Source organism: Kwoniella europaea, chromosome 1 (assembly GCF_036810445.1).
Source record: "Kwoniella europaea PYCC6329 chromosome 1, complete sequence".
Lineage (NCBI taxonomy): Eukaryota > Fungi > Basidiomycota > Tremellomycetes > Tremellales > Cryptococcaceae > Kwoniella > Kwoniella europaea.
Window position 1 is genome coordinate 6,306,048 of NC_089487.1, and position 16,975 is coordinate 6,323,022.

Below are 16,975 nucleotides of genomic sequence, written 5' to 3' on the forward strand. Positions count from 1 at the left end.
CTGAGTCCAGAGCTGATCATCAGACACAGGTCCCACATCAGGTACTTCTGAAGATGTCCCGATTTGTTTGTCGGAAAAAGGTACCTCATTGCCCAGGAGTGCGTCGATATCGTCTAAATCGCGTTGACTGTCACTCAACATGGACCTGTCAGACATGGAGAACATATCGGAAGGAAAAGATGGTGAAATTGCTGGGTATCGAGACATCAGTGATGAGCTATCAATGCTGGCATTTATACGTACGAACATCGTCAAGATTCATATCAGTAGATCAATCGAGCTTTTCAAATGCCTCGAACGTGCACAAAAAAGTATAATAAGCTTATGTTGAACTGCCGATATATTTCGAGTTCTAACAAAAGGGCGATGTCGCTGGTGAACTACATCTTCGCCAAGATTTACAATTTGGCCTGCGAAGGTGGAAATGATCCCCTTTCAGCATATGACAAACCCTGGTGAGCAGTCGAAGAGTGAGGTGGCAGATCGTCACATCCTCGGACCACAATTTATGAGGTTAGAGTTCTGACTTCGAACGTCAATCGGGCTTCGGTCGGACCTTGGGTTGAGCAGGAGAAGCAGTCTCTGTGACTATCCTTTCGGGCCGGCAGAGGTGTAGTGGCCTTCCGAGCGCGACCTTTCCCCGTTAAAGGAATACGAGCTGCTGTGTCCACAGGACTGACCAGGGTAGCGACAAGAAGTACCGTGAAGTGGGATATGAAAGTTACTATCCAAAACGAAACGTTCAGCCTTGTAACCATGGCGTTGTGCGATAGTGGTTATTCGGCGGGTCTAGAACTCGAAACATCTGGAAACCCGTGCCGTCAGGCTCGCATGTTCGAATCATGCCAACGTCGAAACTTTTTGTGTTTGACTTTTTAGGGTTCCTTCCATGCATCTTGAGACCCGCTCAACTTGTTTTTGGGTGATCGCCGACATTGAAGACGATGGGAAATACTTGAAAAGGGGTTTGGGGGGAAGTGCCACACCCTTTCGTCAGACGCAACTCGCACAGATTCATGTTAGGGAAGGAAGAGTAGATCATATATACAGATGGCTTCTCGCCCCTTCCGTTACATTCAACCTTGATATCATTGATGCAAATGGTTGTGAGGGCAACTGTCATACACACAATCTGCATAGTTATAAGCTTGATATATTCTTTGACAATTAGATATAAATTGTAAAATGCACCAAAACGATGTTTGATGGGAAATCCCTCTGATCCAACTCCTGCTACAGGTTATTACCTTCTGAGTCGTACTCTTGCTCTCCGCTCATATCCATTAGCTATCGAATTACGAAGCCTACCTCCACATTTCTTTCGTTTATTCTAATACCCCCTTCCAGCTCTACCTCTACTCCTACTTCTCCCTGTTCTACCCCTCTCCCTCTCGTGACGATCCTCCTCGTGTATCACCCTTCCCTTCTCCTCATGGACCATATCTAACTCTCGACCATACGAGTATCTCTCTGGGGCTTGCTGCGATACCTCCCATACGGGTGAATCCCTCGATCTACTCAAGCTTCTACCACCTCTACTGATAGATGGTGAATGACTCGATCTCGATCGTGAACTACCCGGCGAGTGGGGAGGGACGTTCATTGGGTTATAAGACGATGTCGTAGCGGATGAAAGGGAAGTACCGAAATTGGTAGGATAGGAAGGTGCAGATTGAGGTTGAATAGCGATCCTTGGTCTACTACGTGATCCTGAACGAGATTTGGAATATCCTGGTATCGGTAATCCTGTTATTGCGAGTTCACCGGATTGTCGAGCATATGGTAAACCAGGTATGTTCAGACCATTATTCGTCTCTCCTCTGCGAGTAGTTCGGCCACGAGCGGTATCGACGGATTCGAGTGATCTAACTAAATCTGGAGCATCCAAAGTGAACATTGGCCTATGATCGTTTCCACTACTTCTCGATCTCGAGGCACTAGCAGATCTAGATCGGGGATGTCGAGGATCATCTCTTCGATTATTGGTGCTAGGTGGACGAGAAGTAGAAGTGAAGACATCAAGTCGATCATCGTGCCCTTGAGGTTGTTGATACATTCTATCTCTTGAGGCTGAAGCCGAACCTGAAGAAGCAGCGGAATGTTTCCTCGTTCTACCTCTACCGAATGGTGATCCAATCGAGATAGGTCCAGCACTACCGTCTCTCCTAATGGTATCGACATAACCATCGTTCAAACCCATACCCATCCTTGCCCTCGATCGACTTCTAGACTTGCTTCGAGATTTCACTTCTGCCCAACCGATGACCGCGTCACTTTCTTTCACCCTTCTCACGGTCCACCGAGTCTCTTTGTTCCCATCCAGACATCCATGTAGACATTCTAACCATTCTCTACCTAGGAAGGCTGGTTCTTCCCATGCACCGCGTAGGATCTTCATCTGTAATCTGGGGTCGAACGCATCTACAAATGGGAGTCTACCGGTAAGTAACGCATGAAGTATTATACCTAATGCCCACACATCTTGAGCAAGAGATGGACCTGCTGGTGGAGCACGAAGTAGCTCTGGTGGAGCGTATGGTAAAGAGGCCGAAGGAAAGGGTTGGGTGGGATGAGGAGTGATATTCTCGGGTAATGGATGTTCGTTTGGTCGGTGTTTGGACGAAGGAAGTGGTGAGGACATTCTCGGACCTCTATGATATCCAGCAGGTAAAGTGGAGTGTCTACCTAATGGACTTGAATGACCCACGACGAGGGAGGAGGACCGTCAGATTGAATTCTTGATGACTGTTATTGGGTGGGATGAGGAGTGATATTCTCGGGTAATGGATGTTCGTTTGGTCGGTGTTTGGACGAAGGAAGTGGTGAGGACATTCTCGGACCTCTATGATATCCAGCAGGTAAAGTGGAGTGTCTACCTAATGGACTTGAATGACCCACGACGAGGGGAGGAGGGACCGTCAGATTGAATTCTTGATGACTGTTATGATCTTTATCTTGAATCTTCTGTGCCATGTAGAAATCAGCTACCATGACTGATCCCGACTGATCCACTAGGAAATTATCTAATTTTAAATCCCCATGTAAAATACCACCTTCAAACCCTTCATGACCTTCATGTAACACCTGCACGGCGTTGACCACGCCGGGAAACCATTTTCTAGCTGTTTTGTCCGATCCACCTTCTCTCTGCAATACGTCTAACAGCGATCCGCCTGACATGTAAGGTGTGAACAGGAAAGTAGCGAATGGTGTTCGGTGCATTTCCACTAGTGGTAGTAGACTTGGATGTTTGGGTAAACTTTGCCATATCTTGATTTCATCTTCGAATTTCTCTAATGATCCTGATCTATCTGAAAGATCGTCCCGCTTCACAATCTTGCATGCTAATACTTCCCCGGTATGTACGTGTGTAGCTTTGCGCACGGTTGAAAATCCACCTCTACCTATAATCTTCCCTAAGATATAGTCTGATACTCTTGCACCTTGAGCGTCAGGAGCCAGATTCTGCGGTGGACGTAGTGACATCGAGGATGAGAAGTGGGATAGGAAAGCCGAAGCGGGTGAGAACGCACTGGAAGATAGGTCAGATGCTGAGGGCGAAGGAGGCCCAGAAGGTCCAGGATCAGACATGAATGCTGGTGATGATGGACCCTGGTCGGACGAATGGACGGACGGTACACCGCCAGTCGAAGCTGGAGCCTGCACCGCATGATGGGAGAATAACGGGTGTCTGGATGCCAAGGGAGGTGTGAATAATTGAGCGGCGGGATTAGGAGGTGAAGTAAGGTTTGATCCTGCAGCACCGAAGCTGACCGTCTCTCTACCTGCTCCGCCAAATACACCAGCGGTTCTTAGACTAGTTGCTCTTCTAAGGTCAGAAGCGATGACAGCAGGATTAGATGGTCCAGCCCCATTCTCATCAACTATCATTTCCATCTCTTCCTGTCTTGGTCTGCCGTATCCTATCGCTGAAACACCGTTCCCATTGGGATTGAGTTCAAGGCCTGCATCAAAGCTGGTCGACCGTGGTGCATTGAGCCGCTGGATCCAGGCAGCAGCTGGAGATTGTCGGTTGGGCGGTGAAGTCGCTGGAGTAGGTGAGGGTGAGGGTGAAGAACTTTGCAGCATCCTAGATGGTGGGAGCGTAACAGCGTCAGATTAGCATGTATATTGGGTGAGGAGATACAGATGATAGTCGGCCTTCCGAGATGATGCTGAGAGGGATGAGTAAGTTGTGCAAAGGAAGCACACTCACGAATGATCCGATGCTGCAGAGTACAAAATTTGTTTACAGACGTTTGTATTGTTGATGTTATATTTCCTTTCCGGGATAGAGATGCCCGGGGAATCTCGACAGAAAGTGCTTGTCTAAAGATGCTGATGGCGATGAGAGACCGCGCAGTGAGCGATATTGCAGGATACCGTCAGATGGGTTGTGAATGACGATTAACCTGGTGAAGAATGGAAGAGATGATTCAAGGATTGAAGGAAACGAAACGAAACGAAAATGGAATAGGGTTGCGGTTTGATGATCTAACCGGCTAAACTGATTTGCTCAAACTGAACTAGGTAAATAAACGCCTTTGACTGCCATGTAGTCATCCCGCTCGTACCGGGATACCGTAATAGCAACATCCGATCCCCAAGCGAATATGTATAATGTATTACCTATGCATGCAGAAGGATGTCGGGTGGCGATGTTGGCGATGAGTAATACACCCACACCTGTACAAGCTATGCTGGTCATGTCTCACATCGCCGAGGAGGTAACATCTCTATGGACCAAATCAAAGGAAGATGGGATCCGTCACCTGACCATGTTGTCAGTAGGTAGGTTCGGATCATGGCTGAAAAAGGCATAAGCGCCGAAAAAAAAGAGGAGACAATGGACTACATTGTTATTACGATGGAATATTACACATGCATGGAGCAAAAACATACATGTTCACGAAAGAATACACTATACAATATACAACAAGGTTTCCAAGTGATGGTGACACTTAATCGTCTATAGATGCAACTTCAACATAATCCGTATCATCTTCATCATCGTCAACCACCACTATGGGATTCTGTTCGCCCTCGTCGCCCTCATCATCATCGATCTCAACAGGTCGAGATTGACTTCCATTAGGCGGTTCAATTAGATCATTAATATCGATCCCTAATACCGTATTGCCATCCCCTTCTTTATCTGCAGCTCGGTGTCCAGGCGCGAAACTGTCAATACGAAAAGCATATGCTGTGTAGTGTTGAGCGTATGCTGATGCTGTCCGACCAGGATGCTACACATATAGCAAAATCATCAGACTTCAACTGTCGATTGTCTGGAGAAAGATGGGCGAGAACTTACAATACTGGCGAACAAAGTCCAAGCTTGAGCAGAAGTCTTGGGATGAGAACCGTTATAGCCCGAGATATACTGTGCCATCGCCTTCTCCTCCTCTATGTCGTATTTGCCACTCTTAGCATTATTCGACTGAGATCGTTTTTTGGGTGATGAGGAAGCAGAGCTCGGAAACGAGGCAGGTTTGTCGACGTTACTTGTCGAGGCCTGGGCGTCTTGATGAGCAGACACATCTGCGGTTTTCGCAGCTACCGTGCTTTGCAGGTCGGAAGGAAGGTCAGAAAACTGGTTTTTATTTCTTCGCCAGTGCTTCCAGTGCTTGAGCCAAGTCGCTCGAGGATAAATTCCCACCTATAATATGTATAGATCAGCATTATCACAGTGCGGTACCATTAGCCCGACATGGAACTTACCTCGGTGTACAATGTCAATCCAATCTCTATCGAAGTCAAGTTCCGCTGAGTAAATTCTTCTTCCCTTTCCTTGAGTATCCGAGCTATCTCTTGAGTAGTCAAAGACCCATGGGGATCGTCATCCTCATCGTCCGGCACAGGTAGTGCAGTAGCCTTTGTAGGAGAGCTGATACTAGGTTTCGTAGACACCGAAGTCGATGATCCTCTTCTATCGGCAGGTGGTACAGCTGGCTCAGATAATACAATGGCATTGCCAGAGTTTCTGAATTGGCCAGTCTTCCTACTCCATTCAGAGTACAATACAGTCCATGTTGTCGCGTGAAGCTTTCCGTGCTGAATGTCCCATAAAGAAGGAACCAACTTCAACAAGGGATTTCCATTTGGGTAGGTAGCTCATTCCTCGTTGCTCACCTTGGCGGCCAGCTCCTTGCCGATCGTTGTCAGCGATTTTGAACTTGCATCCTTCACATCCATTGAGAAAATCCTTTGATAGTCTTCGTTACTGAAGTCACTCGAAGCAGTGGAACTTTGTGATGTGGCTTGAGGCAAGACAGTGCTGGACCCGGCAGATGGAGCCGGCTTAGTTGCGGTAACCGACGGAAGTTGAGAATATTGGAAATTGGCAAAACGTCCAGTTCGCTTGGACCAGTTGGATATAAGGGCGCTCCAGGTACTTGCAGGGTATTCCGGATACTGTAAAATCGAAAAATAAGCCATCAGCACAATGACTTCAACCGTTATCAGCAGGATGGCCATTACCTTTTGGGTCAGATATACACTGAATTCTGTGACGTTCATACCAGTACGATTGGGGGTCTCCGAGATGAGGATTCTCGCAATCTGATCGGTCGAAAGTGCAGGTTGATTAAGTTTTACTTTGATTGGCGTAGCTTTGCTTGCAACGGCAGGACTGCGAAACAACTTGTCTGGACTACTTTTGTTGACTGGTACAGTCGCGGCAAGGTATGCGAATCGTCCTTTTTTATGTTTCCAGTCGTTATAAAGATTTCCCCAATGTGCCTCAGAATAAGTAGCGTACTACAATCAGATTCAGTTGTCAGTGGGGGCTCAAGGATACCGATAATATCTTGGCATACCTTTGAAAGAAGGAAAGCGATTAACGCTTTTACGGTACCACCTTTCTTGAGCATCTTCACTTCTCTCTTGAAGATCTCATCCAAATCCTCTGAAGCCAGAAAAGGTTCGTTAGTCGCAGTCGGCCGGGAGTGAGTGATGATGGGTTTCTTGTCCAGATTCGCTTCGATCGGATTGCCATGTACAACAGCAAATGCACTTTCTGGGAGCTTTCGTCCCTGGCTCAAAGATTTGACGAGCCACGTGAATGTCAGAAACCATATACCCTGTTTCGTGAGACTTTCGACAATGGAATGCCATTGACTATGTTTGTAGTTGTGTATGAGCACATGGGTGGAGTCGGAGTACGAGGTGACCAACTCTCCGCCAGCTGCCTGTAAAGGGTACTATCAGCGAACAATTCGAGATCTTACCCGAATAACAAGGGAGCAACATACTCTGATACGTTTGATCAGCGTTATTCGATCAGGATAAGTGGTATCCACCCAAAATTTCAATCCTGAGAACATAGTCGCTGGGTCGGAGGGTTCTTGCGCTGATTCTTCTTCCATCTGAACATCTTCTCCTTCCGGTGTTCGCTCTGATGGAGCGCCCGCACGAACTTCAGGTTGCGTCGCCGGCGTAGCAAGATTAACGAGATCGTTGTCGACGCGGTTGTCGGATGTGATGTGCACTGGAGAACCGGGACTTTGAGGTATCACTTCCGCTGGCATGGGCATGGCAACTGTTGGTAAGTCAGTTGCCATGTAAGACGCAGGAGCCGGATCAACTGAGTCGGTCTCCTGGGCATCTTCCATTGGTATATCGTCGTTGTGATCTGCCTCTGGCTCCAGACCATAAACGTGATCAGCTTCGATAGGCTGAACCTCATCTGCTTGAGTATCTTGTTGATCACCGTCCACTTCCATCGCATTGATGTCTTGCGGAACAGCTCCGACCTCTGTCTCCTGTCCTTGACCCTGCGATGTATTTTGATCGATCTCATTGTCCTTATGGTTCTCGTCGTTCTCATCGTCCCCATTCTCGTCATTTTCCTGCCCTCCGCCCTCCTCATCACTTGGTTTCTCAGTACTGATCTGTACCTCGGAAGGTGGTCCACCAGCTCTACATCCACCCCAATCATCTGCTAAGCCAAGGAACTTCCCAGCCTCAATGCATTTATCTATCCACCAAGCTTTCAAAATGACCTTCTTCTGCCATGGTTCCTCTTCTCTCGTATTTCCTCTTCGTTCTCGCCTCCGCTGGTATCTCTCTAAATCACGGGGTCTGAGCCAATAGGAATGACAATACGCATCAAAGAGGTAGGTACTACTGGGATCCAGAAGGAGGAGGGAAGTATCGTCTTCAGTGTGATCAGGAGATATCTCGCCGCCTTCGGCCTACTCAATTGTCAGCTTAACCCAGACCTTGACAGTGGAAATCGAGCTGACCTGTATCTTCTTGATCAAGCTTGATCTGTCGTTCAAAGCGGGATCAATCCATATGTACAGGGGAGTTTCCGTTTCAGGATCGACAAAAATACCATCCCCATCATCTTCGTATGTTATCCCGCCCACAGGGTATCGGACATGGTAAATTCGGGGTCTCGATGGTCCAGCTTCCGCCTGCTGAGGGTTGTTGGCAGCCTCTTTAACATTTTCTGGAGTTGATTCCCGTAGAATGGTCGCTCTGGGTGGTCGAGGTCCATATTCTATCCTTTCCGCTTCTTCTTCCATCGAGATTGCTGATACCGGTGGTTCAGATGTTGATGCTATCGCAGGTGATGATGATTCTATCGTGATTGCATTTTGAACATTCGATCCGGACACTAACGAATGGCTGACTACATTGCCAATCCAGTCAGCTTCAAAGACGGGTAGACCCAAGATATTCGACTTACCTTGGTTCATGGCCATCTCCTCGAGATCATTCAGAACTGATTCTAACCCAATGCTATTTTTGCCTCGCTTCTTTCTCTGCTTGTCCTTCTTCTGGCTCCTTGATTCCGTATCTTCTTGTTTCCTTTTATCCTTATCTCTCTTTTTCTTCTTCTTATTCTGCTCCTTTTCCGTATTCCGGGCTGTTACGGTATTGCCGTTCTGAGATCCATTAACTGGATGAACCTGACTATTTACCACGCGAAGAGATCGGATATTGAGATGATGGTCTTGCCCAGTTGAGCCTTGTAGGCGGTTTTGCGCGTCTTCTCTGATAACCTGTTCTGCTATGATCGCAGAACTTCTCCTGCTCGGTCTCTGTTCTCTATATCGTATACTAGCTTCTAGGTCATCGATCCTGCATTGCTCTTGAATGGGAACTTCTTCATCGATTGGACCAGTACCGTTTGGATCCCTTTCCGGATGGTCCCTAATCACTCCTTCCGCTACTATCGCGGATCTTTCGTTTCCTCGGTCGCCCTTCAGGCTCAACCTCAAACGCAGATGCTGATCCAGCAGGAGCACTACTGAAATTACCGTAAAACTTCGCCTTCTTCCTGTCTTCCGCTTTCTTCTTCCTACGAGCTGTCTTACTCAGGGGTTTGAGGGGGAGATTCCACACCGGTACTCTACGTTTTCGTACGGTCGGTCGGAGGGGTACACTGTTCGCACCGCTGTTTACTGGAGGTTGAGCATTGCCGATCTTAGTTGTAGATGATGAATTGGTCCTAGAGTCGTTTGAGGGATTGCTGGCGTGGAAATTAGCTAGTCTGCTTGGATATATAGACAAATTTGATGGTCCTGCAGATGCTGAGGGCAATGACATGAAGATGGCTGTGGTGGGCTCGACATGGGATGCTATCTCAACATCGAATTACAATCCATCTAAGGTTATCTGTTCGACATCACCGTATGCTTCCTGGTGACTTGGTTCCAAAGGTATGCCAGGGATGCGGGGCACCACAGCGGTGTTAGCGGTGTTTTGTTTGTATGGGAGTAAGTGATTTGACGATGTGGCAGGCTGATTATATATCTGGGGCCCACTTGTGACCGTCGCGACTGGGATGCAGCAGGACTTGTCATCGTTGGTGTGTTCATGATGATTCATAATTCATAACTAATATAACATATCATCTGTCTGATCAATCGCATCTTCTATAACAGCACCTACGCTCTCGAAGAGATATCATCGCAGGAGATACGGATACCCTTCGAAGGGGAAACACTCGTTAGAACAGCAATCGAAGTAGCAAGGATTCAAAATGCCACCCAAAGAGTGAGTGTTATGATCTGTCTCAATGGCGGATTCACTTGCTGACAGTCGTGATCACAATAGGGACTGGGAGAAATGTAGGTCTTCCAGTAACGATCGTAGAATAACTCGATGCTGATTTTCTGAATATAGATGAGAAAAAGGTCGGGGATGAGAAAGAGGAGAAGATAGTTGGTGAGTTGCAATTCGCTCTCATCCCCTTTTCTCGATGCTGCATGCTAAATAGTCATGGATAGCTCTCGATGAATCTGATATCCAAATATTGAAGACATATGTAAGCTGGAGTTTGTTTGACATTCACGGCCAGACCTAGCTTTTGCTAATTTCTCTCTTACTGGATCAACAGGGTCAAGGACCATATTCGTTAGCGTTGAAGAAGATTGAATCCGAATTGAAAGAAATTCAGAAACGGGTGAATGAGAAGATGGGCGTTAGGGAGTCCGATACCGGATTGGCATCAGCAAACTTGTGGGATGTAGCTGCCGATAAGCAGAGACAAGGTCAAAGGCCATTACAAGTCGCTCGATGTCAAACCATCATTAAAGCTAGTGAGTCTTTCATCTCTTCTGCCTAAGAGGTCGCGCATCTCGTCTTTCATGCTGATATAAGTGATATGTGATTAGCCAATCCTCAGCCAGAAGGACAAGCATTGAATCCGCAAGATGGTGCTGGTGCTGGAAATCCCGAAGGAGACAAATATGTTATATCGATCAAGCAAGTGGCCAAATTCGTAGTCGGTTTGGGTGAACAGGTGGCTCCAACAGATGTCGAGGAGGGTATGCGAGTCGGGTGAGTTGACTGATCCTGATCGAGGGAAGATTTTGCTAACTCATCGTGCAGAGTCGATCACACCAATTACAAGATAATGATCCCCTTACCACCTAAAATAGATCCTTCCGTTACTATGATGCAGGTAAGTCCACTTCTCACCAGCAGTCGCGTCATGAATGGAATACTTATTTTGTGATTGGCAGGTCGAGGAAAGACCATCAATCACGTATGCGGACGTCGGAGGATGTAAGGAGCAGATTGAGAAGCTTAGAGAAGTCGTGGAGCTGCCTTTACTAGAAGTGAGTTATGTCTTGAATTCCAAATTGCGGTCATGCTAACTCATATGTTCAGCCTGAGCGATTCGCCAATCTCGGTATTGAACCACCCAAAGGTGTCCTGCTTTACGGTCCTCCCGGTACTGGTAAAACTCTCTGTGCGCGAGCTGTAGCCAACAGGACGGACAGTACTTTCATTCGAGGTCAGTTGACATTTGGCTTGCTATATCATTCTGAGATGAGCTGACAGAATGTCGGCAAATAATAGTCATTGGTTCGGAACTTGTGCAAAAATACATCGGTGAAGGTGCAAGAATGGTACGAGAGTTATTCGAGATGGCTCGATCGAAGAAAGCCTGTATCATCTTCTTCGATGAAGTCGATGCTATTGGTGGAGCGAGATTCGATGATGGCGCGGGAGGAGATAACGAAGTACAAAGAACCATGTTGGAATTGATCAATCAGTTGGACGGTTTCGATGCCAGAGGAAATATCAAAGTCATCATGGCTACCAATAGGTCAGTTTTGAGAATACCTTCGATGCCTGGATTATTAAGCTGATGGGTACTCTACTGCGTAGACCTGATACCCTTGATCCTGCTTTATTGAGACCTGGTAGACTGGATAGAAAAGTAGAGTTCAGTTTACCTGATAATGAAGGGCGAAGCCATATTCTGAAGATCCACGGAAAGAGGTAAGCCGGATGTCTCTAGCTTAGACTGATGCTATCGAACGAACCTGACAACCATCCTCCAATATCAGTATGAGTGTCGAACGAGATATCCGATATGACCTCATCGCTCGATTGTGCCCTAACGCTACTGGTGCCGAGTTGAAATCTGTTGCTACCGAGGCCGGTATGTTCGCTATTCGAGCACGAAGAAAGGTAGCCACCGAACGAGATTTCCTCGATGCCGTCGAGAAGGTTATTAGACAAGGTACCAAATTCTCAAGTACAGCATTATATGCCCAGTACAACTAGATAGGGTTTGGTATCGTATATATTGTAACAGCAGATTAGATGATAAAGCATGCATAATGACTTGAAAGAATAGACCGATCAGTTTTAGACTCCAGTAGTTCTCGTGTGCTTTCGTCCCCACTGTATATATATCCTTTACATATGTTTTTTGCATATTTCATCATTTGAATCACTTTCTTTACTACATTATCATAAATCAATCTAGCAAAAGTGTTCTTTTCTATCCATCAATCTCAAATAGATTGTCCACGTAAACGATCATAAATAATTTCTATACTCAATGAAGCAATCAAATACCAAAAGAAATCTGAGAAGAAAGCGAACAAAATAGGAAATCATATATTATAAAAGTTAAATGACTTGCGAACTACTTTTTGATATTCCACGTTGTACACTGAACGCCATTATCGAATCAATCGTTATAAAGCGTGAGGTGAACCTTCCAAAGCGAATTGAGGTGATTTCAACCTGTCTGTGACTCTGCAAAGTGAAAGATATTCTATCAGCACCAAGGTAGATGACTTTATACGAAGGCGAAGGTGTTCACTCACTCAATAGTAACTCTGCCAACCTCTCTTTCCTGAGGAGGTTCATACCCGAAGCTCATCGGATCCGAACGTCTATTATCTCTAGGTAATCTCTCTATTATCCTTATCGTCGTGATATCGCCCGTGATTCTAAGCGGTGGGACACCCCATAATTCCAATTCCCTCGAATCGAAATGTAACCACGTAGGTAAATTACCACCACCTTCCACTTCTGCTCTGTACGTCGATGGGGGGTTGGAAGACCAGGTGGCAGCTGAGAGTGATACAGTGGGAGGAGGGTTGATCTGAGGATGTATAGAGAATGTTTCGTTGGCTACAGCTGTGACTCGACCGTCGTTAGCACCGTTTGAGTGAGTGGATGTAGGTCGGATCATAGCTTTCGTTGCTCCTGCTGAACCGGTGTTGGTCCGTCGGTGTCTTATGAAACTTCCCACTTGAGGTAAAGCAGGTGATAAAGGTGTTTGACCAGATTTATTAGGTATAACCTTTATAGTTGATCCTCTGTTATTGTTCTGATCCATCGTTGAGGTACGTTGACTCGTATATCCCTCAGTCTCAATCTCTCCATTTTGAGAACCAAAGTAAATCGCTGAAGCAGGATATCCCAATCCTGGATTATTCTCATCCTGATTCCCCTCGCTTGGGGCGTATATCGTCGATCTTCTCGCTACGTCATCAGCATCGGAGAACACACCGCTCACTCGACTATGTTCTTGCTCCTCAGGTATGGCCTCTCGAGATTGCTCCGAGGGAGGCATGCCCAATTCGCCCGTACCATGTCTCGAACGCGATTCTTTCAGTCTCGGATGACTCCTCGAGTCCTGTCGTTGGGGTCTACGAGTTTCGAAAGATTGTCTTTCCGCCATGGCAACTACTGCTGGACCCTCGACCGAGAACGCATCTTCGTCATCTGTATCATTCGATTTGAATCCACCCGATTCACCAAACCTGCTCAATCCACTTGGTCCCGCAGGGAAGGACGATCCAGATTGAGAGTTGAATATCGATCCAGAGGCCATCATGGAATTTGACGAATGGTCGAATCCGGATGAATCGAAATTGGATCCACTCTGTGAACTGTCCCTATGATGTCCTTCTTGAGATGAATGGAATTCACTAAAACTAGCATGCGAAGCTGTATCATCCAAATCTACCATTCGAGCTAACACACTGGGATTCTGATGTCGGGGATATCGAGGTGTGAAATTTGGTCGAGGTCTAGGGATGGAAGAAGCCGTTGAAATCCTATTACCACCTACTGCACCTAATGAAGCTACTTCATCTTCACCTTCCCCGTCGTCTACGGATGACCAATGGAACGATTCTCGTGATTGCCAACTTGCTCTGGAAGATTCCGAGATGAATGACTGGGTGAAGGAGCTCGCATCTTGGGAAGGTCGATTGACAGGATCGTTCACACCAATCACATCGGGGTATCCTATGAAGCTCCTTGAATCACTTGGGATTTGAGGTGAGATGATAGCTGGTTTCTCATTCTCTAATTCTTCCTTTTGGTTCCATCCGAAAATGCCTTTCAATCCATCCAATCTAGTGGGTTTCTCTTGCACCATCGTAGCATCGGTGCTTAAAGATGCCGGACTGAGAGGCATATTCTTCTCGCTTGCATCTCCTGATCGCAAGTTCAATCCGGAAAATCTAGCAATTTCACCGAGCAAGTTCCTAGGTGGGTCTAAACTGTTTGATCTCCTGAATGGATCTTGAACGGTGACTGGGGAAGTGGCGACGAAAGAATCGTTATCATCGTCTTTCCTGGCTGGCTTCTTGTTCTTTCTTCTTCGACAGCAACAGAATAACAAGATCAAAATGATAGTGACCAATAGTAAAAGACCGAGAACAACTCCCACTGCAATTTTGGCGCCTTTGGATATACCTTGTCCACCGGAACTACCAGTAGATGAAGTTGGAACAGCGGCAGTACCGGTATTGGTGGAAGTTTGAGTAACTTGAGGGATATTGACGTTCAATTTGGAAGTCGCCACCAGATCGCCTATGGACGCTTCGAAAACCACTTCTACTCTGTTGTAATCCATCGAAGCTGGGGCGGAACCATACAAGGACATGTTCTTGGTATCAAATTTCAACCAAGTAGCAGCCTCTGGCGGGACGACAGTAGCGTTCACAGTAGCTGTTTTATTGAGGAGGTAGGACGTGATGTCGAAATCGAAAGATTGTCCTAGAGTGGCTGTAGAATTCGGAAGAGTGTAGGTGGAAAAGAAGTAGGGCAAGATATCAATACCCAGCCATGTAGTCATGTAAAGGGTATTGGAAGTGTTGGTAGATCGGATGTTCACGGGGACAGAGAGAGAAGCGAACGTTCCATTCTGGTATTGATCTGGCACGGTACCAACCAAACTGTCGTTTGAGCTATAATAGGATTGCAATGTTTAGCTTAATTCTTCATTTAATGCCAGAATGTCTGACTCACCTATCGATGGATAACCAAGGATAATCATTACTTGCTAAGCTAAGCACTACATCCTCATTATCTACAGCATTTCCACCAATAGTCACACCACTAAGATCGATCTGCTGATTTAACTGGTTCTTCGCCATGGTTTGAGCATTGGTGAGATTCTGGTTTCTAGCCATTTCTATAGCTTCGCCTTGTCCCACCTGGATGGAAAAACTAGTTTGAGCACCTGTATACCCCCAGAAATCCGTTCCAGTAGCTACTACCGTATAACTTCCTTCTGCTGGAGCTACACCTTCAAATGTGAAAGACTGATTGTTGAAGGTCAACCACGATGGTAAGCCAATGCTTCCTCTAACATGGGCAGCATAGTACAGCTGTCCATTGTTAGGTTCATTCCTCGATATTCTGAATGTGTCGGTTTGGAAACCCAAGGAAAATGACCAGTAAGGAGGGATGGTCACACCCGTTCCACCAGGCATGATCGTAGCTGATGAGATGACCGACAAGTTAGGTTGACTGATTTGAGTGTAGAACGATTGGTGTACAGCTGGAACGGAGTAATTGGAGACTATGAGAGTGAATGAAGATTCCGTTGATCCACTTCCATCACTTGCTGTCAAGGCTATATCCTGTTCTCCTTCATCTTCCAAGGCGGGTGTTCCGTGGAAAGCGAGACTCGGCGAGTCCCATGATAACCAGGAAGGAAGAGTTGAGGTTGTGTATGTAAGATTGGTGGATGAGGTCGAGTTGAATGTTGAAGGGAGTAACTCAAAGACAAATTCTGAGTTTACCCTTGCTACTGACGGTTGCTGTTCGTCCAGAGGAAAGTTGAGAGAGGGCGCTGCCCTTACTGATAACAAGGAGGCCACTAGGGCAAGGAGGGGAGGGAGGATGAGCATGAGGATGGGATGTAGGCCACGAATGGGCCGTTCAACGCGATCGTGTGATTGCCGAAATTGTTGATGCCTATCTCTCTTCTTCCAATATCGTGATGATCTTCAGCAGATCTAAACGTTTATGTCCCTAAGGCTAAGTCTACACTCTATCAAAGAGCGTCTAATTCCTGCTTCGCGATTCTAATTGAAACAATCAATGTCTCCTGATACTTTCTAATGTTGTCGGGAAGTCGTCCAGACTACCTTTGTCGTAGTGATGTTCGCAAGTGAGGGAATGTCGTCGAGCGATCCAGCGTAGACGATATTGATTGTTGATGTTGATAAAACGAGTGTAAGTCTACAAGACTAAAATGGCAAAAGTGAACACGAAAAAGTAAGAATCAAAGTCGAAGTCGAGAACTGTGAATCGTGGACGGTCAATTCAATGTACAAGCGAGAATAGGTGAAGATGAATAGAGCATGGGTATGTCGAGGCAAGTTCTCATATGGTGAAGTACGTTGCCGCAACCTATTGTTCCCTGGCTGTATGATTCGTCAGAAAGGAGGAAAAAAAAAATCAAATGGTGACGCGTGTTACAGGTATCAGTAACATCTCGTCAAACACAGGACATTGATTAGCTCAGGACTGAGTCCTAGGTTGCGTGTAGACGACTGCTACAGTGACATGAGGTTGGTCTCGCATACCAGTGAGGTAAAGGTGAAAGTAAGGGACAAAACAAAGGATGAGAAGGAGAAACGCGAAGCAAGTGAGAGTAGTGAGAGATATCCGAATGTTAAAATGTGACAAAAGTAAAAAGACAGACGCGTCCGTTAGAACATCAAAACTCGGAACAATTACCTCTTTGGGTAATTTCATCCAATCGCATCCCGGAAGGAGGCCGGACGATCCTGCAGCGTGACGAGATGCACAGAGTATGATAGAAGACTGGATGGTGAGCTCAGAGCATATACATTGAGGACTAAGTATTCTATACACAGATGCATTCATTCATCATTCCATCAAAAAGTCTATCTACATGTTAAAGTTGAACTCGTGAATTTGACATATCATCAATCGTCGTGTC

General features: G+C 46.3%; 4 protein-coding genes across 4 annotated transcripts; 1 reads left to right on the top strand and 3 right to left on the bottom strand.

Annotated features, from left to right (window-relative positions):
- Window positions 1–1,330: 1,330 nt before the first annotated feature.
- On the bottom strand, window positions 1,331–4,089 carry V865_002399 (uncharacterized protein; the record flags this gene model as incomplete). Its single annotated transcript, XM_066226200.1, has 2 exons — window positions 1,331–2,685; window positions 2,877–4,089. 2 exons carry the CDS (start codon window positions 4,087–4,089, stop codon window positions 1,331–1,333), a joined length of 2,568 nt encoding a protein of 855 aa, XP_066082297.1.
- An 872-nt stretch (window positions 4,090–4,961) lies between these two features.
- On the bottom strand, window positions 4,962–9,558 carry V865_002400 (uncharacterized protein; the record flags this gene model as incomplete). The annotated part of the gene is made up of 10 exons (XM_066226201.1): window positions 4,962–5,246; window positions 5,315–5,659; window positions 5,722–6,054; window positions 6,133–6,414; window positions 6,481–6,759; window positions 6,819–7,190; window positions 7,254–8,195; window positions 8,247–8,638; window positions 8,696–9,115; window positions 9,171–9,558. 10 exons carry the CDS (start codon window positions 9,556–9,558, stop codon window positions 4,962–4,964), a joined length of 4,038 nt encoding a protein of 1,345 aa, XP_066082298.1.
- Window positions 9,559–9,994: 436 nt separating this feature from the next.
- V865_002401 (26S protease regulatory subunit 7) lies at window positions 9,995–12,033 on the top strand (the record flags this gene model as incomplete). Its single annotated transcript, XM_066226202.1, has 12 exons — window positions 9,995–10,008; window positions 10,069–10,082; window positions 10,138–10,179; window positions 10,242–10,279; window positions 10,352–10,553; window positions 10,629–10,794; window positions 10,846–10,918; window positions 10,980–11,075; window positions 11,128–11,254; window positions 11,320–11,569; window positions 11,632–11,745; window positions 11,814–12,033. 12 exons carry the CDS (start codon window positions 9,995–9,997, stop codon window positions 12,031–12,033), a joined length of 1,356 nt encoding a protein of 451 aa, XP_066082299.1.
- Window positions 12,034–12,452: 419 nt separating this feature from the next.
- V865_002402 (uncharacterized protein) lies at window positions 12,453–15,914 on the bottom strand (the record flags this gene model as incomplete). The annotated part of the gene is made up of 3 exons (XM_066226203.1): window positions 12,453–12,513; window positions 12,585–14,966; window positions 15,028–15,914. 3 exons carry the CDS (start codon window positions 15,912–15,914, stop codon window positions 12,453–12,455), a joined length of 3,330 nt encoding a protein of 1,109 aa, XP_066082300.1.
- Between the last annotated feature and the right edge of the window lie 1,061 nt (window positions 15,915–16,975).